The 26,067-nt window shown below is 34.3% G+C and overlaps 1 protein-coding gene and 1 long non-coding RNA gene across 8 annotated transcripts in view; one reads left to right on the top strand and one right to left on the bottom strand.

The window, feature by feature from the left end:
• Nucleotides 1–11,410, bottom strand: part of LOC141548943 (uncharacterized) — a 147,549-nt gene extending 136,139 nt beyond the window's left edge. For both annotated transcript variants that reach the window (XR_012484165.1, XR_012484166.1), the window contains exon 1: nt 11,277–11,410. This is a non-coding gene — a long non-coding RNA (uncharacterized LOC141548943). The remainder of the gene's footprint in view (nt 1–11,276) is intronic.
• Nucleotides 1–14,287, top strand: part of ST18 (ST18 C2H2C-type zinc finger transcription factor) — a 166,797-nt gene extending 152,510 nt beyond the window's left edge. For 5 of the 6 annotated variants that reach the window (XM_074278266.1, XM_074278248.1, XM_074278225.1 and 2 more), the window contains 3 exons: nt 5,667–5,770; nt 8,687–8,830; nt 11,333–14,287. In XM_074278266.1, coding sequence (XP_074134367.1) covers nt 5,667–5,770; nt 8,687–8,830; nt 11,333–11,473 — 389 coding nt within the window. In that variant the 3' untranslated portion in view covers nt 11,474–14,287. The remainder of the gene's footprint in view (nt 1–5,666; nt 5,771–8,686; nt 8,831–11,332) is intronic. The other variant, XM_074278258.1, reaches the window with a different exon arrangement.
• The last annotated feature ends 11,780 nt before the right edge of the window (nt 14,288–26,067 follow it).

Below are 26,067 nucleotides of genomic sequence, written 5' to 3'. Positions count from 1 at the left end.
AAGAAAACTTACTTTCCTTAGTTCAAATCTGGCCTTAGATACTTATTGTGTGACCCTGGACAAGTCATCTAACTCAGTTTCCTCATCTTTAAAATGAGCTGGAGAGGGAAAGAAAACCTCAGAAGGGTTTGTGAGGAGTCAGATATGTCTGTAAACAAAAAGATATATAACAGCCACTATGGTTGGAATAGGGTAGAAAGTTTTAATCAAGTAAACATCAAAATAGAAGAGCTCTTGAGTGTTGGTGGAAAAGAGAGATACCATAATATCAGTGGAGTACAAGGAATATTCTTACTTCCCAGCAAGGATCAATATTTATTTGGGAGGGGAGGATGAGAGATAGTGCTAGAAAGGATGGCAGGGATTCAGTAACATTTTAAGGGAATTAAATCTTGGGGAAAACAAGTTGATAAAAGGAAAAAAGTCCAGAATGAAGAAATATATTCATTATGGAACAGGAATTTCAGAGGACAGAGTAGAAGGTGTGCATATGGTTGAAGTGATATATGGTTACAATAGGAATAAAGAGGATGGAAATTAGAGAATAGAAGGTAGAGATTAAGAGTAGTTTGCTCCTAGGCAGCCAATGACTGAGTAATGTGGAAACAGAAAGTAGCAAGTGGGAATAGTTTGTTAGACATAGGGATGGGTAGCACATGTAGAATAATTTCCCAATCTCAAAATGATATTGTTACCAAACAAGAGTCAAAAGTACATGTCTTCTTTCTCTCCCTTGCTTGATGGGTAGGAGAAGGAATGGGTAGTACTGCATCTAGGACTAAAGGAAGGGTATAGATTTCTATGCTTGTTTCTCCAGATCTGAATAGGGGATGATGGGCTAATAACATTGGAGCTAGGTACCCTCTACTGTCAGAAAGTGCTAAAAGAAACAGAGTTGCCCCCAAGCCTTTCTCAAACTTACTCCAGATATAGTCTAACAGTACAGAGTATAGTACAATTATTGTTCTTGTTAAGTGGCTTAGTTCATAACTCCATTTATGTGGCTTCCATGATTTTCCAGTTCCTTCAGGGTTTCCACTTTACATTTGAAGAAACTGAGGCCAACACGTTAAATGACTTGGCCACATAACTAGTAACTGTCTGAAGCTGAATTTAAACTCAGAATCTCCTACCTCTGGGACAAACACTCTACCCATTACACCACCTAGTCACTCTATAAAATCATAACCAGCCTTGATTTGTACATTATAACTATGAATCGTGGAATGCCATATTCTCAGAAAGATCAGAATTTCAGATGTCCCATAGGACAAAAGAAAGATTAATGATGGATGTCAGTAGATTTTACTATGTTGTCATTGGGGAGTAAACTTTAGAAGTGGCACAAATGGTATAGGATCATATATTTAAACTTTAAAAGCATGTTATTTACTTGTGTCTGACTCTTCATGACCCTATTTGGAATTTTCTTTGCAAAAATACTAAAGCAATTTGACCTTTCCTTTCCCAGCTCATTTTACAAATGAAGAAACTGAGGCAAATATGGTCAAGTGACTTGCCCAGAGTCATACAGCTATTAGGTGTCTGAGAATGGTTTGAACTTAGGTTTGAATTCCAGGGTCGGTATTCAATGATATCTAGCTCCCCTCCAAAAAAAAACTAAAATAAAAAAAAATAAATAAAAAATAAATAAATAAATAAATAACACCTTTCAAGATCATCTAGTCCAAAACCTTAATTATACATATACAGATGAGGACACTGACAATAAATAAGGCTGTTATTTGCCCAAGGTAATAGATATAGCAAATGACAGAAACAAGTTTGGAAACAGATCCTCTGAATCATAAGTCAAGCACTCTTTCAGTTTTATCATAATGCAATCCTAAAATGTACAAACAGAAAAGGAAAGGGGCTACTCACAACACAAAGGTGAGGGGAAATAAATGGACATGTCTAATGATACCTTAGTAACTATAAAGCATCTGGTATATTGTGTCCTTTTATGAAAGGACAGAGACAACAATCATAGGGGAAGAGAAAGTGCATTGTGATATGTATAAGTGGAGGGAGTACCCTCACCCATGAGATCATAGATTGACACATCAAAGTAATGATTGAAGTGTTCAAGTACTGATCTGCATACAATATTACCATTAGTGCAATCTGATTTTGTACTTTTTCTAACAAGCATTATTTCATACTTATAACTTATTGAATTTTTTGACAAGTAACAACATCAGGTTTTTGTTTTTGTTTTTTTCCACATTTGTTGTCTTCAAGCCATGTTCCATCCTGGACTTTCTAAAATAGAAATGTCTGACTTATTTAGCTTGTGGGAAGGACTTGTACTTGTGGGATGCCTATATATGTGCATAGAAGCTAGAAAGTACAGGAAAGAGGAAGAAGTCTAATTGAACCAGAATATATACATATACTGCACAGGGCTGTTGTGAGGATCAAATAAGATATTCTATTAAAATTATAAATGCTTTCTATGTGTTTTATATATAAATGTGAGCTATTATTAGTAATATTTGCAGAGGGAAAATTTGTGATTTCATTAGAATTCTCACCAAAGAATCTCCCTCCATTAATCCACAAAACATCTTTCTACATGCTATAATCACTAAATTCCCTAGATAACTGAAAAATTAAATTACTTGCCCAAAGACACACTGTCAGAAAGTGTCAGAGGAAGAGTTTAAAGCCTCCCAGGCCAGTTCTCTAACTATGATGCTACACTGCCCCTCATTATCATCATTATCATTATTATGTGAATGTGAGTGGTATTGAGGAAAGGTAAGTCAGTGTCAAATTCTGGAGTGTCTTGAATGTCAAAGCTTCCTGGTATTTGTATTTTAGTTTCCAATCAGTGGGAAAGGAGAATTATTAGGTCCAATCTGTATACTGGGATGCATTTGGAGATAGAACTCAATTAAAATATCAGTATAAATGAAATCTTTATAAGATACCAGTTTATAAAGAAGCAAGTTTTAAATAGAACCAATTAAAGCTAAATTGATGTCTACTCTCACTTTAATGTCAGTTATCAACTATGATTTCATTTACTCTAATCCTCTTGGTTTATAAACTATGCACTTCAAAGTACAAAGTAGCTGACCACTTTACTGTACCACCAAACTAAGCATCATAGACATCATGTCTCTCTGGAGAGATATTAGATAATTACCTCAATGCAAGTCTCACTTTACTATATGTTACCAGCAAAAGGAAAAACTGACCCATGGTTCTTAAACTCCAAGCCTAATTTATCCTCTTCTCTTTCTTCAATATTTCAAAACATTTTCTTCATTGCAACATTCCTTCAACTAGAACAAATTTCAAATCTCTCTTTACCACATATTTTCATAATTGTGATGACCAAAACTGTTAATCATTCAGTTGATAATTTTTAGTTAAAAACCTCTTTGTATTCAGGTAGTAAACTCATCATTAGATCCTTAATCAAAATCTGTCCAACTTAAAAGGAATTACTGTAGGTTGTGTTCCATTAGCAAAGCCTTCAAGAATCCAGGATCACTTCCATTCAATAATCAATTAATAAACATTTCTTATGCACCCACTATGTTCTTGGCACTGCACTAGAGCTGGGGATAATTATACTAATAATAGCAACTAACATTTGTATAACAGTATGAGTCAGGTGCTATACTAAGCACTTTATAATTGTTATCACATATCACAAATAATCTCAAGAGGGAGTTGCTATTGTGATCCTCATTTTACAGATAAGAAAACTGAGGCAAAGTTAAGAGACTAGCCAAAATTAGATACAACAAGTAGTTGCCTAATGTCAAATTTGAACTTGAGTCTTCAAGATTCCCAACCTGACACTCTATCCATAGTACCACCAAGGGAGATATTCCTTGCCTTCAAGAAGCTTATGGTCTCTTGAAGGAATATAATATATCCACAGATAAGTAAGTACGAGATACATACAAAATAATGTGTAGTGATGGGATGAGAAGATGCTAAAAATCAGAAAAGGCTTCTTGAAAGAAGAGACATGAACTCAATCTTAAAGGTAGCTGGAGAAGAAGAGGAGGGTGTCTTGATGTTTCCAAGAAATGGAGTAGAGGGAAAGGAACATTCCTACAGAAGAGATATGATTGAATTGGGAAAAGCAAATAAGTAAATTTGATTGGAGGAGAAAGTTCATGAAGGGAATAATGTCATCATTCTGAAAAAAATAAGCTGAAACCAGATTAGAAAGGGCATTAAATGCCAAAAGGAAAAAAAAAGGCATTTGTATTTTAACACAAAGACAATGATGAGTCACTAAAACTCCATGCCATAAAGAGGTACTTTTGTGAAGAATAAATCTTTTAAATGACATTTTTCTGTCACAGTTAGCCTGAATTCTTAAAAAAATATTCTTTTAGCCTTGTTTTCTCTGATTCCCATCTCACTGCTATCCCTAATTTCAACCAAAATGAAAGAAAAAAAAAAGACTCCTGCTAAAGGTCACTCCTAGATGTCTCTCTTAAATCCTGTGACCCTCAATTTCCAATAATATTATAATTATCCAGGTGACAAATGCTTTTGTTAGCCAGACACATACTATTATTTTCTTCTTCCCTTCTAATATGTGAGTAATCAATATACCATATAATTTTATTAACATGCAAAAGTTATGAGTTTTGTGTTTTGTTTATTTTTTGTTATCCTATTTCAAGAAAAAAATTCAAGGAATTTTGTTCTTTTACTTTATGATGCCTTTAAACATAGCTTAAACATTCAGAATACAGACAACAAGCACAGAGAATGCTAGTTTCATAACATATAATATAATAAGAAGAAGAAGGAAAGGGAGTTTTAGACAGGTGGATTGAATATCAGGCTAAAGAACTTGAACTGTATGTCTTAAAATATCTCACTCTTCCTGAAATTAATCTTAGGTATGCAGTAAGCTTACATTTATCCAGATTCTACAGAACCCAGATGCTCAATTAACCAGATTCCTTCAAGGAGCAAAATTCTTCAGTCTCCTTAAGAGTATGGAGAGAGAAACAAGACAACATAAACTGATGAATAAACATATCAATTTGCATACTTTTAAAAAGCAGCTTTTAAAAGTTGAACCTTAAATCAATGCTTAAAATCTCTGTAGATGAGCAAAAGTTATAATCTAAAAGAATTAAATCGAGTTAAATAAATATTGCTAATTAAAATTAGAGGGTAGATACTATGGTCTGGGCAGATTCAGCTCAGTTTCCAATATCTGTAGTTGTATAAGAAGGCAAATGATGTTCACAATGACATTTCTGAGGTCCTACAAGATCCTGAAATGCCTTTGGAATCTTTGAATATTAAATTATGTCCAGCATGGTGCAATGTTAAGTGTATTTAAAAATTAAAAGTCATCATATAAGATATAAATAAAATCAATAAGCTAACTAAAAAAAATTCCATTGACCAGAATACTTTTTTCCCTGACAAGTTTAGATGCCTGAGAATATATAAAACACCTTACAAAGAAAAATGCATAACCCAAATCATATTGCCCACTTTTACCCACTTCCCAGATGCATGTACATGCTGTTTTTTTCTATCAAAACTTAGCAATTCCCATTAAGATTCTAACTTGCACTGGAAATACCTGTATTTTAGATTTGCCTGAGTTTATAATGGTCACATAGTTTCATGGGTGCACATTTCTGCTGTGTCTGCCTCTTTCACAGGTTTAGAGAGTGATGAGGAAATTAGGCATTTGGATGAAGAAATAAAGGAACTGAATGAATCCAACCTTAAAATTGAAGCAGATATGATGAAACTGCAGACCCAGGTAAAATCATCATCATCATCATCATCATCATCATCATCATCATCATCATCACCACCAATCATCTTTTAACAAGAATTAACATAGAGACTTAGTATATTCTCCAAAGGGATCAGAGTACAAATATCTGAACACGAAAATAAGCATGTTAGTAAATTAAAGTTTTGACTGCTACATTTAAAATTTCCCATTTTAGACAAATGTTCTGAAAAATGAAAAAGCATTTATTTTCTGGTATGATCATTGATTAAAAGAAATAGCATGAAAACAAGAGATAAATCACTTTATTTCTCCTCCTAACCAAATCTATAAGCAGTGAGTAATAATGTTTGCCTTACTTAACACACGAGTTTTCTGGAAGGAACTATGGCATAATAGTATATTACTGAACTTAGTTTGGGGAAACCTGATTTTGCAACCTGGTGCTGACACTCAACAGCTGTTTGATCACATGCATGTCATTTAATCTTTTTCAATCTTCATTTCTAATTGGATAATATTTGTACAATTTGCCTTAAAGTATATTATAAACCACAAAAGACTATATAAATATGTGTGGTTATTATTAAACTAGGAAATACTATATTCAGGTGAACTCTTATTGAAATCGATCTGGTATCTTGGAGGTGTCTTCACTCATCCATTCTTCTATTCATCAACCAATGATTAAATGCATATTCTTGCCCTCTTAGATCCTATAACCCAGTAGAATAAATGTGACGCATGGATGTATTTATAATATTTAACAATAAATATCTAAAATTACATAATAATGATCATTCAGACAAAATTTTGTAAAATAATAATAATGATGATAGTAATAATAAATAATGCTGATAGTCCAACTTCTGTAAGACATGTTTTTCATATGTCCAAGAGAAAATCATGATAAAAAAAAATCTCATCCCTAACTTAATGATCTAGTTAATATACATCAATTTCTTAACACCAAGAAAAATCAGTGATGTCAATTGATACAATTTTTTTTGCAAATTTGCCACAATTAACTACAATTTCTCTTATCTATGCAAATACACACAAAATATAATTACAGATATTATCATTTTATTTTAAAATAAAAATTTTCATCCCATTATCCCTAATAAGTATAAATGTACTATATCACTTGATGTTTTTGGTCCTTCAATGTATTCTCCTTCTATTAAATAATTTCCTTTCCAAAATAACCTTCATGTGACTATGAGATGCTATATGGGGGGGGGGGGGGGTGAAGGGGGAAATAAACTTAAGTCTCTGCTCCATGAAAGTAGGAATAGTATCTTATCCAAACTTTGTATCTTTCTCAGGCCCTTGATCAATTCTCTTACAAAAAAAAAAATAATAAAATATTTTAAAGTTTACTAATTCACTGCAAAGCAATTCAATTCAATAAGCATCTGTTGTGTGCCAGACATTTTAGGAGAAAATGAAGTAAAGAAAACAGTCCCTTTCCTAAAAAAAAGAGCTTCCTTTCAAGTAGAGTAAAAGTATTACTTATACAGTACTCATTTCCCAGATGAGGACACTTAAACTTAACACAAGTAAATAACCAATACATGTTCCTACCAGATTTTGAACATGTCACCAGACTTCAAGTTTCGTCTTTCTATTACATCACACTGTATGTCATTAATAATTGTTTAATATTGATTTCACCTGAGTTGAATTAGAATCATTCCCAGTTCAGACTCTCACTTAGATTTCCTGTACATTCAATTCCATGTTATCATTCAACCCATTGTCTAAAAGCAGTTAGGTTGCACATGATAGAGCACTGGACCTGGAATTAGGAAGTTATGAGTTTAAATCCAATTTCTTCTGCTTGATAGCTATGTTACTCTGAGCATGGTATTTAACTTACTTTATTTAACTTTACTTCCATAAAATGGAAATGATAATAGAACCGACCTCCCACAGTTACTATGAGGAGAAAACAAGGAGAAAACAAATATTTATCAAATACCTACTATATATAAGACATTGCCTAAGCACTTTATAATTATTTACTGAATCCTTTCAACAATTCTGGGAGGTAGATGTTATTATTTTCCCCATTTTGCAGTTGAGGAAACTGACATAGAAAAAAAAAGGTTAAGTTGCTTTGCCTGAGAACATAAAGGTAAGTGTGTAAGGTCAAATTTGAACTCATGTTTTTTTGATTTCATGACTATCCCATACCACCTAGCTAAATCTCGAGATCAGGATGACTAGAAATGGCCCCTAATTCAGTTGAAGACCTTGTTAGTCAAGGTCTGGGACAGGTCTTAGTCCCTCACTTAAATCCAATTCACTTGTATGCCATCGAATCACTTCCCTAATTGTATATCCTCTTCAAGAATGAAGAATATACAACAACAAGCTACCTCTTGAGGCGAGGACTCTATTTGTAACTTTAAAATACTATGTCAATGCTAGCTATTATTATTATTATTTTATCAAGTATATATAACTATCTTCTTCCAAATTAAAATTGAATTTTTAGCACCTTTACCAACAACAAATCAGAAAGGTCACCAGGAAAAGCAATATGGAAGAATACATAATTAGTTGCTTTTCTCCCTCCTCTCAATTGAAATTTTCTCATAACCCCTGCTGTCCTGCTTTTTGAAAATTGGGTATTTGATCCATCTGAAATCAAGATTATGCTCACCTACACAGCAGGGGGCAGCCTCAAATTTTTTTTTAATGTGATTTTGTGTGCAACAGCAGCAGGTTAGTTTAAAAATAAAGTGACTGCCTTGCCCTATCTTGAGCTTCTACAGGACTGTGATCCAAATGGTAATTTTTTTTTTAAAGTCTGTAACTAAACTTTATAAATATCTTGACACACCATTCTAATGCTTTTTCTCATTGGAGATAAACCTTGTATGTTCCTTTCAAGCTTCAACTTCTCATTCCCTCAAGTTATTTTCATTTTAGATCACATCAATGGAAAGTAATTTAAAAACAATAGAAGAAGAAAACAAACTTATTGAACAGAACAATGAGAGCCTGTTGAAGGAGCTGGCCGGTCTGAGCCAAGCCCTCATCTCCAGTCTTGCAGACATTCAGCTTCCACAGATGGTAAATATAACCCTCCAAACTTTGCTTTCAATTTCACAATTAAGTATAGGACTGCCTCTGAGCAGCATTTCGGGAATCCTATTTAGTAATCAGAGAGCTACTTGACACATTTTCATAATTTTCTCGCCCACCATTAATCCCTCTCAGTGTGAACTTGATAAATACCTATTGTTATACATTTTACCAAGGTTAAAGTTTTCTGACACAAGAAAAAATACCTCTTCAATAAATGAGATCATGTTAAGTTAATTTTTAAAATATAATATACAAGCCAGAAAAGAAATGTCTCATTAAATGTGAAGCTGAATTTCAGGGGATGATAGGGAAGATTGAGATTATTTCTTTTTTATTAAAATACATGAACACAATACACTACTGCCAGTAGTTCTCCCTTCAATAATAAAGGCTCTATAACTCCAATCCAAAGAAAATGATTCTCTAACACAAATTCTATCTGAAAAAGCACAACAGGAAGTCAAAATTCTATGACTGTTGTCCTCAAATTGAATACTTTAAAATAAACCACAACTACTTCTCTAAGACATAGCTAATGTGACTGGCAAGCAGCCAGGAAGTAAACAGTTTCTTATGAAAAATTTCTTGTAACATGTTATCCTTTTATTTCCAGCACCAAACACATTGGAGATCTAAGACTTATCCCACTTAACTAGCCCACACAGACATAGAAGAATCTTACACACTGACCTAAAGGAGTTTAAGAAAAAAGCTATTTGGAAAAAGAAAATTCTTTCTTTTCTTCTATTTATAAAATACACATAAAAGTATTCAGGTACTTAAGCTTTTCCACCTATCAAGGAGTTCTCAATATCCCAAATCAAGCTTATGTCTGCAGTAAACATTTCAGACATAACAACTATAAAGCTCTGTAGAAAAATAATTAACCTGTGAATGTCCATCATTACAAAATTCTAGGGAATATTAAATATAAAGAGGTCAAAATGGGGAGAGGAGGAAACTATATAAATATGTGTGTATGTCTTCATATTGTCTATATTTAATATTGACATTAATTTAGCTAACATTGATATGTATTTTGGTGCAGTTAAAATAGTCAAGATATATTTAAAATAGTATATGTGTAAATGCCTTTCCTGAAACCAGTTTTTTTTCCCCCATATCCTAGCATAGAAAAGAAAAAACTAATTAGGGAATCAAAGAATTTTTTCCCACTATTTAAGAGAAAAATATCAACTTCAAATTTACTCCCATCAAGAATGTAGCTCTCTCATTCACCAATTCTAAGATGAGACTCTTAACATAAAATTCTTGTCAGCTATAGTAAAGATATCCCTTGATTCACACCCCCCAAAAGCAAAAAATGTTAATATAATGGGGAAATATTTTTAATTATTAACCATCTTTTAAATAGTTCCTCATTTTTAATATTTTGCACTATTATTTATTAATTATACCACTAATCCTATTTTAAATATTTATTCCCCCCCTTTCTTTTTATATACACTTCACAGTCAATATAATTTACTTAAAGTAGTAAGAGTCCTACATAGTTTATTTCATTTCTGACTTTTTAAATGCTCTACAAGTAAGTTATCACCATCTCCACTTTCTAAGTAAAGAAAACCGGCAGGATAGGGAGGTTAAATGATTTTCTAACAAGAATAACCAAATGCACTAATACGAAAGATTGAATGAAGCAAAGATTGGAGATTCATTAATACAAAGTACTAATTATATCATCTACATTATCTAGGCATACAATCATCAGCATCTCAACAATTAAGAGTTATTCCTTAGAAAAAGTTAAAGTTACTTTTTTGAAACATGATAATAATGATAATAAAACCATACAATAGTGTAGTATCTTGCCTTTCAAATTACTTCCACATCTATTATCTCATCTTAATCCTTAAACTGTGGAAAATAGAGTATGTGTACCCATTTAACATGTGGGGAAACTGAAGTAAGACAGGTTAAATACTATTGTTAACTGTCACCTAGCCCTAATTAGTAGAAAAGATGGAATGACATCTAATTCTTGTGGCCCCCAACCATCTACTTTTAAAGAAGCTGGTTGGACTAAGGTAAACCCTCATTTTGGGCTTCTAAAAATGGTATATCTGAGATCAAAATTTTCCTATTTTGTTGAAACTCCCCTGTCATTTTGCAGCTTATTTCAAGGGTGTTTATCATGTCTATTTTCTGTTTTGAATAATCAGTCCAGTAGATAGCTTCATCTGTATTGGCCAACAATGTACTTTACCATACAATCAAGTTACATTAATCCAATTAAGTCCCCCCCCCCAGTATAAAACAAGCAGATGAGTCCCACCACACACCAAATCACTCTTCCTCTCCCCTAACTTCCTAATGGTAATTTGGACCTCTGCCAATCCTGGTGACTTTAGGCTTCCCTCCCATTCACTAACCTAGATTATTGCTTCACTGTTAGCCTTATTTAACATACCTTGTGAATCAGTCTGAGCTTCTGTGATTGGTATAATATGTTTTGTCTTCATTTAGGGACCAATCAGTGAGCAGAATTTCGAAGCATATGTAAATACACTCACAGACATGTACAGCAATCTGGAGCGGGACTATTCCCCGGAATGCAAAGCTCTGCTGGAAAGTATCAAACAGGCAGTGAAGGGTATCCATGTGTAGGATGTGAGAGCTGCCGGGCAACAGAAATTACAAACAGCAGTCAACTCCAGATGGATGTTAGGGGTTCGTGTACTGCTAAGGCGTATAGGTTGCCGTGCTGCATTTACAATTGCAACATTGCACTATTTTTTTTCCCCCCCAGCTGACATAAAAAGGAAAGAAAAACATGATCGACTATTTGAGTTAACAGCGATGTACTCAATTAGTATCCTTTATTTATTTTACTATGTATGTCTTTTGTTCCTTTCTTTGCACTTTTTTATGTAAAGCATATGTAAAAAGTGTGTGTGACTATTTTTTATATTTTTTATTTATTTCTAATCAAAGATTTTTTTATCTTTTAACAGCATTTTACAGCCTGCCATATTTTTACAAATGTGTTTTATTAATTTATTTTCCAATGGGATTTTAAATAGACTGAAAAGTTACTCTGTAAACTTAATAACTTGCTGGGTTTGTATGGAAAAATGAACATTAAAAAATGTATGAAGGAACCAGTTACCTAAAGGAGTGGTCTGTGGTCTAGATTGATTTTCATTGCATACTGCTTTCTTTTCAATGATTGTACTGGGAAATAGTTTGAGGTCATTATGAGATGAGAGGAGGAAAGAGTGAAAAGAGAAATGCTGCCCACTAGTGGGAGAACTCGCACTCCTAAAAGCACATTATGCTGGAAGCCAGCATGTTAGCAATAATGAAACATAGCAATCAGCAAAACATTTGATGTGGCTGTGCGGTTTTTAGTCTACATTCACTCTCATGATTTGAAATATTTTAAAGAAATTCAAAGAATTCTTTTGATGATATTGCTGTTTGGGTTCTTTATTTTTTTTTATTTTGTTTTGAAAGTCATCTCAGATAGTTGACAACTCTTATCCCTAGTCAAGAAGACTTAATGACCAGGCAAGTGTTAGTACCACACGTTGGTGCAACAGATATACAAGAAACAAGACTGATGAAGATGTGTACTTAGTACATCTTTAATACAAAAGAATCCAAATGAAACATTTGTAGTAACTAGTTTCCCCTGAAATAGCCTTTAGCATACTGGTTTGACTCAAAAGAGACAAAAAATGCAGCAACAAAGGCAAAAATCTGATTCCAAACTAGTTGCCGGTTGGGTTGTTTTTGATTTTTTTTCTTTTAATTTTTTTTTTCTGTTCATAATCCAAACCATAGCAACACAATGAGAGGTTTCACCCATCCTTAGGAAACAAGACAACTATGAACCTGTTGCCAGTCTTTCCATGGGGCAGCAAGTGTTATCATACACATGCCCAAGCACCCCAGGATGTGTGTGTGTGTTAGTTAGCCTGGATTATGAATTTCTGAATGGATCAGAGTTTAGTAGTTGCTATAACAAAGGCAATGTCTATTTCAGGGATTGTAAGTAATTAAACATTGTTTCAAAAGTTTTTTTATATTTATTTTTTTTAAGAAAAAGGTATAGACAACCAGCTAAACTGCCTTTTTGGTATGCACACACACCTCATGTGCAGATGTGCCTCAGTGTAAATGTATACATGGACTTGGCGTGTGCTTAATTTTCTGTGCTACAACAAAAGTGTTTATTTTTTATTAGCCTCATTTCTATTTAGATTGAATGTGATGGCATTCACAGGCTTGATATATGCCACTATTATTACTGTTAACTGCACAAAATGAAATATTCAAAGGTAATTCCACTCTCATGCACTGTGGTTATTGTTCTGCATTAAGTGGGGCTTTACTTTTGGGTGGGGGCTCATTAGAAGCCTCAGATCTAAGGTTAGTGAAAATAAGATGTATGTTCTTAGGTAGGAGCTGTGTTTATTTTGAAATCAGTTTGAAAAAGAAGCTACCATATGTGCTGTCTAATATACACGGGACACGAAACAGAATCTGCTTTGAACATTATTGTCCTTGCAAACATATTTGCTCCACACTACTTGTTGAATGCATACAAAATGAGTTCACTCATGACAGAGACTGAAATTTAATTTACTAAATATTTTAACAAATTTCTTATATATTTTATTTAATTTAAAAGAAATCTCTTACCAACCTATGTATTTATTACTATGATTTTCTCTGGCTTCGGGTTAATTTATCTGTGTTTGGATTGTTTGCTCAGGATGTTTTGTGAAGTATGTTTGTATTTATTTGCTTCCTTTGTACTTGATGTGTTTTGTAATGTGCACTGACTGACTTTTTTTTCTGTTCAACTCCATTGATGAGCTATACTGTAAATTAGGCCTTTTGTAAAAAGAAAAAAAAAAAAGCAACAATGTATGCATTTTTTAATTTGGAGTAGTTTGTATACTGTTTCTTCATATAATTAATATTTCTTACATCAAAGCAACAAAATTGTGTTCTGTGCTGTACATTTGGTGTATGGTAGGAAATAAAAATTGATAATGAAATGTGCTGCAATTTGTTCAAAGTTTTATTTGAATGTCTATAGTTCAATAATGTTATTTGACTAATATGTATTTCCAATAAGGCAGGGTTTTCTGAACATTGGCAACCTTTTAAACACAAAGAATATGTGGCCTGTTATATAGCTCATCAAAAGAATACCAGGGATAATTTGGTCAAGCCACTAGTTTGACTGATTTTTGTCACTGAGCTGACAAGTTTTTCAATGAGAAGGATTTGTGTAGAAGTGTGATTTGACCCCAGGATTTCCTAATTTCAAGACCAGCAGACCTCTATCTGTAAGGCCAGAGAAACTGAGGCAAGTCAGAGATTAGGTTTTAAATATTTTAATAGTGGAGAATTTGGGCTAGCTAAAATTAGCCATCTGAATGGGACTCTTGTCTCAAAGCATCTAGCCAGAGCAATTAATTCCAGAGACTTTTATAGGGCTCTAGCTATCAGGGAAACAAAGGCATGGGGGGGGAGGGTGCAGAACACTGGATAAGTCATGATTTCAGGAAAGACCATAACTTTTTAAAATTCTGACAGGTTGGGGGTCAAGAAAGATGATAGCAAGAGACAGAGAGTCTAGAGAGTACTACCTAGGCATTTGAGATAAGCCATCTGGAATGTGAGAGTGACCAGAGTTTAATAGGATAAGAAAAAAAATATGTGGGGGGGTGTGGACATAATATTTTATTCACGGTATAGCATTTTAATTCAGAGAAACTGAGGTATTACAATGCAGGGAAACTGATATATTACAATGCAGGGAAACTGAGGTATTACATATTCACACCTATATTTTGGCTCCCAATATCAACATTCCATTGCATAAATAAATTGTGACTTTCATTTAATATTGAAACATAATATCAGTCAGATGACCTTAGGCAAATCCTTTGACCTTCCTCATTGAGCCTCAGTTTTCTTATTTTTAAAGTGAGGAAATAGGCCTGGATGGCTTCTGAGGTGCTTCTAGCATTAGATCTTTGATTCCAAATGCAATGTACCTCTGCCAGATTTTTCCTCACTAGCATTTCCTGCAGTAAGAAAGCTGTCTAATTGTACCATGTTTTTCCTGGATCCTGGGACCCAGATCTATTCTGAAATTTGCTAGGATTCTATCTCTTACTGTCCAATTATCCATCACTCAAGATTCCTTATTCCTATTTTTAAAATTACTTCCAAGGGATATCTCCAATTCATAACAGCCTGATCCAATCAAATCATGCCTAGATAATGATATTTAATCACCCTTCCTCAATGTGAATGAACTAACAAGAATGCAGTTCCAAGAGATATCCTCAATTCTCTCAATTAATCAATAAACTAACATTTATCATCTCCTACTATGAGCTGGTCACTATGCTAAGGAAGGATCTCAAAAGCAAAGTCCCTAAATCATCCCTTTTATCTTATTAAATTAAGCAGGGTAATTTCATTTAACTATCTATATATAATTTCAAATACATGCAGAGAACTTGAGATTCCTGCTACATCAAAGATTTAAAATATGTCCAGATATCCTAAAATTCTTGATTATTTTTGGAGAATAAGAATGGCATTGACATGTAATATTAAAACTATCAAAATTCAGAATCTAAACCAATCTTGTCAATCTCACCTTCTACAATATTAAAACTCAAAACCACCAATAAAATGAAAAATATTTTTTTCAGCATCTTTCTGGTCCTTATCCTTTTCATCCTTTGGAATGAACATCATTAGGGATGACAGGATGTGTTTATTGGGACTTGAAGATGTTTGGTTATAGGACAAATGATAAATCTGTCAGAATATCCAAAGGAAGCAAGGCCAAAGTAGTGGAGTGGTAGGAGTCAATACCCTCAAGTTTCCCAGCACAAAATTCCTCCAAACAGGCCTAGAAAATATTCCAGGATAAATCCTAGTAGGAAAATCCAGAAAAAAAGTCTAAATGAGTCATTTGTCTCAACTAGTTCCCAGAGAGATCCTTTCTCTGACCACTGGGCATAGAATTGGGTTTAGAGAACATTATACAGGCAGAATCTAGTGCCCAGGGAAAAGCTGTCCACTAATGCAAGAGGAAAGTGTCAGACCCATACTAGGGAGCTACAATGGGGACAGGTAGAAACTGGCAACTTTGTTACCCACTACTCAGTTTCATATTACATACCCAAAAAAACTAAGAAAGGGATCTGCTTACAGAAGTGATCTTCCTAGTCAGAGGAAAGGAAGAGAATGAGCAATTATATTGTACCTACTAGGTACCAGACACTGTAATAAGAATTTTACACACTTTATCATATTGGATCCTCACAACAACCCTGGGAGTAGGTGCTATTATTATCTCTATTTTGCTGATAAGAAGAAAAAGAACAGAGGTTAATTGACTTGCCCAGGATCACACAGTTTAGTTATTAACTGGGGTTACATCTAATCTCAGATTTTCCTAACTCTAATCCCATGCTTTATCAGATTTATCATCTATCCTGGGTGGAAATTCTGAGTTATGTACCAAGAAAGGAAATACAGAACCCAACAGTACTAGCAGTGGTGTAGCTCAGACTCCAGGAGCAGAGCAATATCTCACTTCCAGAATCTAGCCCAATCTGCACAGGAATAAGTAGGCCAGAAATCCTAAACCGAAGTATTCTTCTGCCTCTAAATCAACAGAACTTTTCATATGGCTGATAGGGACTGTGTGCAGCAGATTCTGATCTTTCTCAAACCTATATTCACGTCAAGAACTTACAGAGCATAGATCAGTGGGGTAACACTTTGCCTTGTCTTTGCCTTGGATCCTACTCCTCTTGAAAGCTTGAAGGTCCCTAGTCTTTTTCTAAGATCCTGAAATCACACAACATTCAATGATTGTCCAAAGCAAAGAATAACAGGACCAGCCCAGATCCTTCCAGAAGTGTGTAAGAGCATAGGCTTAACATTTGTTAGAAAGTTGGCTGGAAGAATCAGGAAGAAAAAATAAAATAAAAAATCTCACCATAAATAATAAACTGATTCAATCATTCTGGGGAGCCATTTGGAGATATGTCCCAAAAGGCTATATCCTTTGACTTAATAATACCACTATGTAAGGATGCCGTTCCCACAAAACAAGAGAAGGGAATTGTAAGGATGCCATTCCCGAAAAACAATAGAAGGGAATTGTAATGGCCCTTTAAATGGGCGGACACAGTGCAATGGGAGATTGAGGCCTGGAAGTAATTTCTGTGGATATTAGGACTGCCTTGTAGGTGGGATTTTGGCCACATTGAGACAGCTTCGTAATGGGTGACTCTCTCGCTGATTGGCTGTGTGTGTGAGACCTCACAGGCCCTTTATAAGCCCACTGCAGACAGCAGTCTCTCTCTTTTACCTGGCACTCTTTACCCTGGCTCCCTAGCCTGGGTGGCCAAGCCGAGATGGGTAGCCAAAAGAGGTAAGGATTTTGGTAGTGAACACGTGGGTCTTCTGACCAGGTGTTCACTCGGGAACCAACAAGTCAGGGCATCAAGTCAGGGCATTATGTGAGTAGGTATAATAAAGGCTTTTAAGATTACACCACTACTAGGCATATATCCTTTAAAAAAAAAAATTAAAGGAAAAAGACCTATACATACAAAAATATTATAGCAGTTCTTTTCTCAGGGCAAATAATTAGAAATTGAGGGGATGCCCATCAATCAGGAAATGACTATATAAATTGTGGTAAGTGATTATAATGAACTAGTATTGTGTTATAAGAAATCTTGAGCAGGGTGCTCTCAGAAAAACCTGGAAAAACTTCCATTAGTTCAGAGTGCAAAATGAAAAGCATTGTATACAAATAACATAAATACTATAAAATGATCAGCTGTAGATGACTTTGCTATTTTCAGAAATATAATGATAAAAGATAACTCTGAGTTAAAAATATTATATATGCCCTTGATTATGTCTGAATCCAGATTAAAATAGACTTTTATTTTTTACCTTATTTTTTCTTTAGCTTTTGCCCCCTAGAAGAAGGGGGAATCTATTTTTTTTTTTTACTTATAACAAGGCTTTTATGGAAATGTTTTACATAATTTCACATGAGCTTTCTCAATGGGGGGAGGGGAAAGGGAAGAAGGGAGAAAGGGAGAGAATTTGGAACTCAAAGTTTTAAAAAAGACAAATGTTAAAAATTGATTTACATACAATAAGGAAAAAAAATATTAAGTAGTTTTTCAAAATCCCACCATAAGGAGCTATTAGGGTGTCAGAGAAGGTCAAAATGTAGAAGAAAAGAATGACTCCAAAATGTGTATAAGCAAAGCTTCAGAGAAAAACAGCCTGGATGCAAACTCAGCTAGAATTCTTTGAAGAATTGAATCAAAAGTTTTAAAAAGCATTTTTAAAATGTTACCTAAAATCTTTTAGATAAAATAAAAGTCCTTTAGGGAAAAAAGATATCAAAACCATGGAAGAAAATAATGGAAGGGGAATTAATAGGAAGTTTTTTTGGCCATGATATTCAAATAGTTCAGTAATTGTTCACATTTTTTCATGACCAAAAAAACCCCAAAACAAATAAATCAATAAATAAAAGAGCCTAGAAATCCTAGTTCAAAAGATCTTAAAAGAAAATTGCTGATTCCTTAGAACTAAAGGATTGAATGGAAATAGAAAGAATCTATATATCACCTCCTGAAAGAAACCCAAAATTGAAAATATCCCAGAAGATCCCAGAAGATCAGAGGCAGCTAGATGGCTAGCTTTGTGACCTAGAGCAAATCACCTGTCTGTTTACCTTAGTATCCTCAATTGTAAAATGAGAAAAATAACAGCACCTATGTCTCAATATGGCTGTAAAGGTTTAAGGTTGTAAGGAATGATAGCTACTACTCCCACTACCACTATCATGACTACAACTGTATTACTATTACTACTATTACTACTTCTGCTGCTGCTGCTTGCTGTTATCTTCCTTAATTATTCTTAGTATTTTCATGGGCTGTGTTGCTTGATATCTCTGCACACTCTGTGAATGGGGAAAAAGTGCTGCATACCTCAGACTTGGAGGTGAACTGATAAGGCTTTCATACCATCCCTCTTGTTCCACACACAGTAATTACCAATGTTAGGTTTACCATGATGACAAATAACTTAGTTAACAATTTTAGAATTTTCCTAATTGCCAAAGTCTTAGCTATTCCTCTTAGTTTCTTCTTAATTTTCTAGCAAAGGCAAAAATACCTAATTCCCTAAATTACATTCACAAAATATTATAAAATGGGATTAGCAAGGCTAATACACTTTCTACCTTCTTTTAGTTGTTCAGTTTATTCTGTCCCAAAACTGTTGCAGCTTTGGAAGTTCTCAGTGAGAATTTCTATTCCCTTAGATAAGTTTCCTTTTTGTTTTAGGGAGAAAACAAGACAATTCTTAAAATTGAGATAGAATAGATTTTAAAAATCAACTTAACTTTAGTTCATGAGATTCCCTAAATTCTAATTAAATTTTCTAGACAAACTGAATTGTCCTTTGCTTATTTTTCCAATTCACAAAAACTATTTCTCTTTTGTGAACCAGGAAAGGGTTAAAGTGCCTTTTTTTTTTTTTTTTTTTTTTTTACTGACAGGGCCCTCAAGAGTCTGATTCTGGATAACTCAAAAGCAGGTTGTTTGTTGCCAGGGTTTTTAAAGTAGCAGTGAACTGCTTTTCTGTTTTCTTAACGTTCCCAGACTCTTAAATCTTCTGTTAATGGTGTCAGAGCAAATAGATTGCAATTTACATATCCCTTTAGTGGGATTTGATTAGGGTCCCTTTAAAATTGCTTGTACTATCATATCTTAAATAACAATTTTCACTGACCCGAGTATATTTTTCTCTCTCTCCTTTACCCCCTTATCCATGTATCCCTGCTGCAGTCAAGGAAGGAAGGAAGGGGAAAGAAAAAAAAGAGACTTTCTTTCCTCTATGCATTATCTCAGTGTTGGCATTGTATGTTGGTCACATCTAAAAATCTATGTTAAGTTATCAAATATGAAGCAATTATATCCAACAAAATAGTTAATATTCATATAATATTTGTTTTATGCTAAGCAATTTTGCAATCATGCGATCTTCACAACAACCATTATTATTTCTCTTTATAAATCAGAATACTGGGCAGAGATAAAATAAGTTTTCATAAATTACATAGTTAATACATATCTACTACTGAAAGAGAATGGTGGGCTTACCAAATGCAGAAGATGACTAGTTTTCTCATTTCACACTGGGTACTACCAGGGATACTCTGTTCCTTTGTAGGCAGTTGTTAGACAGAAGCTGCTGAAAGCTTGGGTGATTGATGCCAGGATCTCTCTTTTGATGATAGCTTCAGGTTCCAGGGCTCAAGGAATGCTGACCATGGGGCCTGATCCCCACTCCATTCCCCTAAGTTGGGTTGGGGAGGTGTTTCAGCAAGGTTTTGTGGAATCCCCATGGCTGTTGCTGTTTCTCCTATTTCTACAGATGAAGCAGAATTTGAATTTCCCAATAGCTCTTCAGCATTCTCTTTTCAAAAAGAGGTAACATTATCCCCAAATGTTTCAGAAATTTTTCTTTCAATCTTAAAATCACCAGAGCTGAGGACCACAGGAAAAAGTTAGGCTTTTTTCCCTTTTAAAGTAGGAGTCAAGAATGTTAAGAAATCTTTCCCAGAACTCTAATTACAGAATAGATGTTTTTCTTGTTGATTACGTTTTTAATCTTTCTGGGTAAAAAAAATCTACAAATATGACACAGAGATGCAGATAAAGAGGTCTGTCCCAACTTTTTCAAAAGTTATAAAATTTCTTTGCCTGAAGCTGTCCTATAGCATCTCATCTCTTCTAATGTTCCAAAGAAGGTGAAAAGGTGGCAAAGGTTCCCTAGGAATGAAGTCAGGAGAAGACACTCTCCCCATATAGATAATCAAATATTGAGGTCCAAAAGGAGACCCCAATAGGTTGGGATCACAGACTGGTGTTATGAGATGCTTCAAAAGAATTTGCAAGCTTAAACCCATCCCGAGTCAAGGGACAAAATTTATTCTAATTGTAACATCAATTGAAAGCTAAATTCTAAAAGAATTTAGCAAAGAACCAGGAACAAGAAGATAAATTTAAAGGGAAAAAATAGCAAGATCAAGTGCTTCATGTCACTGATATACTAATTTTATGACAGAAGCAGAATTGAGGAGTGGTCTTAGAGGTGGAATAGAAGGGTGATTTGAAATGCACCTTATTATATTATATTATATATTAATGTCTCAAAAACTTTGTTATTACTAATTAACAGATTGTTGTCTGACAGCAACTGTTTATGGAACTACAGTACTCCCAAGGCCAGGTGGCCTTAGGGTTAAGGCCAGGTAGCATTAGGGTTGCTGCCAAAACTCTCCTAGAAGCTGCACTCCATCAATACAATTGTAATAATAAGAGATTTATCTCATAAACTGCACGACTCATCTTGATATCTAAGTGGATGGTCTTAAGCTCAACATTCCTGGTATAAAACCCAATCATTAGATATCATTTTTACATAACAAATTTATAGATTATCAATAAATTCATTCTTTCATTGAGACCTATATAAACAAGTTATTTTCTCAAGAATAATAATCTTACTCAAAAGATAGTTTTAAGAAACCTAACAAGTTTAAAATTAAGATGAATTTCCAGGGTTTGCAGAAAAAAATTTGGCCTGCTGCCCCAGCTCCTGTCTGTTTACATTCTTTGATTAATATTGGCTTTCTTTGTTCTCTGCTTCCCACCCTTTTGGTGAAGAAAAGGGAACTGCAACTTTCAGATCTCTAGGCTTTTAAAGTACATCCCCAATCCAGACAAGTTTTTTTTTAAATCTCACCCCCATTTTTCTATACATAATATTTAACAGTCTTTAGTTAGTGTTAAACATTTTAAAACAAACTTTTAGCTACAAGCCAAATACCAATTGTAGAAAGAAACCATTACTTTTTGATTGTTTTTGCCAACCCACACAAATCTTTTCTCTTTCTTTTTGTGAATCAGAAAAGGGTTAAATACCTGACCATGCAAAGATAGGCTGTTTGCCTCCAGGTTTTAAAAACATTCAACCACATTTCTGTTTCCAGAGTTCCCAAACTTTCAATTTTCCTTCTTTCAGCCCATATATATATATAGGTTTTTTGCTAAGGCAGTTGGGTTAAGTTACTGCCCAGGGTCATACAGCTAAGGAAGTATTAAGTGCCTGAGGTCACATTTGAACTCAGGTCCTCCTGACTTCAGGGCTGGTGCTCTATCCACTGAGCCACCTATCTGCCCCAACCCATGCTTTTTTTATTCCAACATGCTTAAACTTTCGAATTCTAATCTAATTCTTATCTTGCCCTCTTCAACTTGCCATTTCACCATCTTAGCTCCATTCATTTTAAAAAATATATTCTGTATACATTGTGTGACTTGAGGGAGCAAATTGTAAACAACTCCCCCAATCCTCACAGAGACCTGTTTCTTTAGTTCATTCTTTTTTTTTTTAATCTTTTTCTTGTCTATGTTTCACTTCAAGACTAGCATGTTGATTGCAAATCCTGTTAATGATAATAATTTTATAAGATTAGTCTAGGTTCAGAATTCACATTCAACAAGCATAGTCTTAAAGAGGATGGGTACAAGTTACTACTGCTCAAAACCTTGATTTAAATAAGACATAAGAGAAAAGGAAACTCATAGCACAAAAGTAATACACAATTAACAAATACAGTGGCCACTATAACAAATAAACCAACAATATGCAACATACATCATCACCACTCTGAGGAAGCAACTAACATCTGAATTTCTTGGGTGGGAGGACTCATGGTCACAGCTGTTCATAGTCTCAGGTAGAAGCCATTGCTAGACAAATTTGTATGAGACTTCCCAGCCCAAATCCTCAGTCTCTTTCACTAAGAGGTTTTTATAGCCTGAGAATAAGAAGGCACTATGTTAAATATTCTTGTTTGATATATGACTCTTGAGCTTCCCAGGTACAGGATGCTCCATCACAAGAAGCCCACAAAACAGAATATTGGTTTATTCCTTTAGGAGGACTGTATTTATTCAAGTGGCCATGTTTCTGAGGTAAACACAGACTTGAAATAAAGGATATTCATTCATCTACAAGGTTTATACCAGGAAATATCAGATATAATATAATATAATATAATAATATAATATCAGATAACTGCAAGCATGTTCTCATATTCTCAGCAAAAAGAAGTTACCCAAAAGATATGGCTGAAACTTAGTTAAGATTCCTTATTTACTAGGATTCCTTATACTGACTGACTCATATATTGACTATTTCTGCCTTGGGAAGAAACCCTGATGGTCTTCCTCTCCCAGATTCACTAGTTCATTTATTTGTTTAAGTTTTATTTTTTTGGACTAGGTGAAAGAGGAGATTCTTTGCTTCGATGGCTACTTAGCCTTAATCACTGAATAGATGCAGACCTAGTCAAACTGAGATCTGAAGAAGACCTTAGCTCAAAAAGGCGAAGGTCTCCCACTGAATTCAAAGCTATCTCCAGTCATCCTGATCTATATGTGGCCATTGGACCCAGAAGACTCTGGAGGGAAAAATGAGGCAGATGACCTTTCCAGTTCTCACTCACTTAAATCCAATTCACTTGCATGTCATGGCATCACCTCCCTGATGTCAAAGCCCTTTTTGAAAATGAAGAACAAACAACAACAACCTCTGAAGCCAAACTAGCTCAGATGGGAATGTGTTAGACTGAAGAGTCTAAGAGCAAAGTTTCAGCAATATGTGAATCAAAAATTATCACAAGAGCAGGCTGGTTGTTCAAAGAGGCAGAGGAACTAGGGACCAAATTGCCAACATTTGATAGATTATGGAAAAAAATAAAAGAATTGTGGAGGGAAATCTACTTCTGCTTCATTGGCTACACTAAACTATTTGGCTGGTGGATCACAATAAAATGTGCCAAATCCTCAAAAAGATGGGAATCATCTTACTTGTCTCTTGAAGAATCTGTATGAGAGCCAAGAAGCAACAGTTAGAACCAAACATGGAAAAATTGATTGATTTAAGATTTTTTTAAAAAGTGTGACAAGATTTGTCACCTTTTTTATTTACCATATACAAAGTTACATCATGCAAAATGCAAGGCTGGACAAATCAAAAGCCAGAATTAAAATGACCAGGAGAAATATTAACAATCTCAGATATGCAGATTATACTAGTCAGAGCAGAAAGTGAAGGAGGATTGAGAAGCCTCTTGAACTTTGAACCCAAGAATAAAACATCTGATATCACTTCAATTTCTTCCCCCTCTATTTACTAGGAAGTAATGTAACAAGTTAAGATCTTAGGTTTTGAAGGTAAACAAAGCAATTTGATATAGTTTCTATTTGTGCAATCATATAAAACATATGTCCATATTACTAATGTTTGAAAGAAGAAACAGTACAAAAAGAAGAAAAAAAAAACATGAAATAAAAAAAGTGAAAAGAGTATGCTTTGATACAAATGCATTCAAATTCCATCACTTCTTTATTTGAATGTGGATAGCATTTCCCATCATGAATCTTTTGGATTAGTCTTACATCACGTTATTTATGAGAAGACCTAATAAATCACATTTAATCATCACACAATGTTGCTGATAAACTATGTTCTTCAGGTTATGTTTACTTCTTTTCGCATCAGTGCATGTAAATCTTTCCAGATTTTTCTGAAATCTGCCGGCTCATGTTTCTTATAGCACAATATTCCATTCCATTCATATATTACAACTTACTCAGGCATTCTGCGAATTTCCAGTTCTTTGCTATCACAAAAAGAGATGACATAAATATTTCTGTACATGGAGGTTCTTTTCCCTTTTTTATAATCTCTTGGGGTTATAGACTTAGTAAAAGTCCTTCTGGATCAAAAGGTATTCACAATTTCATTGCCCTTCAGGGATCGTTCCAAAATACTCACTGTAAAAGACTTTTGAGAATCCTTTGGACAGATCAAATTAGTCAAAACTTAAAGAAATTAATTCAAGCTGTTCACTGGAAGGTCAAATACGAAAGTTTAAGCTTACATACTGTGACCACAATAATAAGAAGACAAGACTCAATAGGAAATATTTTGCTATTGGGAAAGATTGGAGGCAAAAGGAGAAGGGGATGGATAAATAGTATCATCAAGGCAACAGACATGATATTAGATTTCAAAAGATAGTGGAGGATAGAAGACCCTGGTGTGCATGAGATCACAGTCAGATACAACTGAGCAACTAAGCAACAACAAAATCTGGATTTCAGAATAATTAAAAATTCCTGGAAAGACATAATACAAGAAACTTTGTTCAAGATGCTCTGATTACCACCAAAAAATAAGGAATAAAACAGGTAGACAAAGGCTCACCAAAGGTATTAACCACTGTGATGTAAGGAATCCAAGGCAGAATACAAGTCGACCAATGATTTATTATGAATGAAAATTATCTCCAGATGCTCCCATTTACATGTATGTAGTAGGATGTTTGTATCAAGCCTGAAACATTGCAGATATTCTTGGAAAAGATCCACACACAAAAAGTTTGGCATAACCATCAGCACAATAAAGATCAAGTGGATGAAGAATAGCTGTTGCCCAGATAATGACATGCAACCAAATAGACAATCTGGTAAACAGGGTTTGGTAAATTATGAGCCATAGACAGAAAGGTAAAAATGTTTTTTACATTTTAAAAATTACAATAAAAAAATTTTTAATGAAAAAAAAAACACATTGTCTTTGGGGTTATATATAACAGGCACCAGTTAGATTTGGCCTGAGGGTTATAGCTTTCTCATCCTTGCTATAGAGTACTCATATCAGCATGCATATTTAGAATAAACAATATCAAGAAAAATGAGTTAAGAGGGGGACAGCATAATGGATTGCCCTTCAGGAACTTGAAAAGCTATTTCAATGACTCTCAAAATCCCCAAAACAAAATATAACTTCTTAATACCTTAATAACTTTTTTTTTTGTCTGCAACACCTAGCTCAAAAACCATTGATATGGGACTCTCCCCTTATTGACAGAGATGAAGGACCTTCAGTACATGAAGAGTGAGGAAGAGTTGGTAAGTAGCAAGGTCTTCCAGCCTTCTCCAGTCCCCCTTCAAAATTCTTTAGGACCGGTCCTTTAAAGATTGTCCAAATTTCAAGTCTTCAAGTGCTGCTGGTTTCCAAATTCGTGAAAA

The sequence above is a fragment of the Sminthopsis crassicaudata genome, chromosome 1, assembly GCF_048593235.1.
Source record: "Sminthopsis crassicaudata isolate SCR6 chromosome 1, ASM4859323v1, whole genome shotgun sequence".
Classification (NCBI taxonomy): domain Eukaryota; kingdom Metazoa; phylum Chordata; class Mammalia; order Dasyuromorphia; family Dasyuridae; genus Sminthopsis; species Sminthopsis crassicaudata.
Note: the sequence above shows the minus strand (reverse complement) of the source record. Positions and strands in the feature narration are given on the sequence as shown.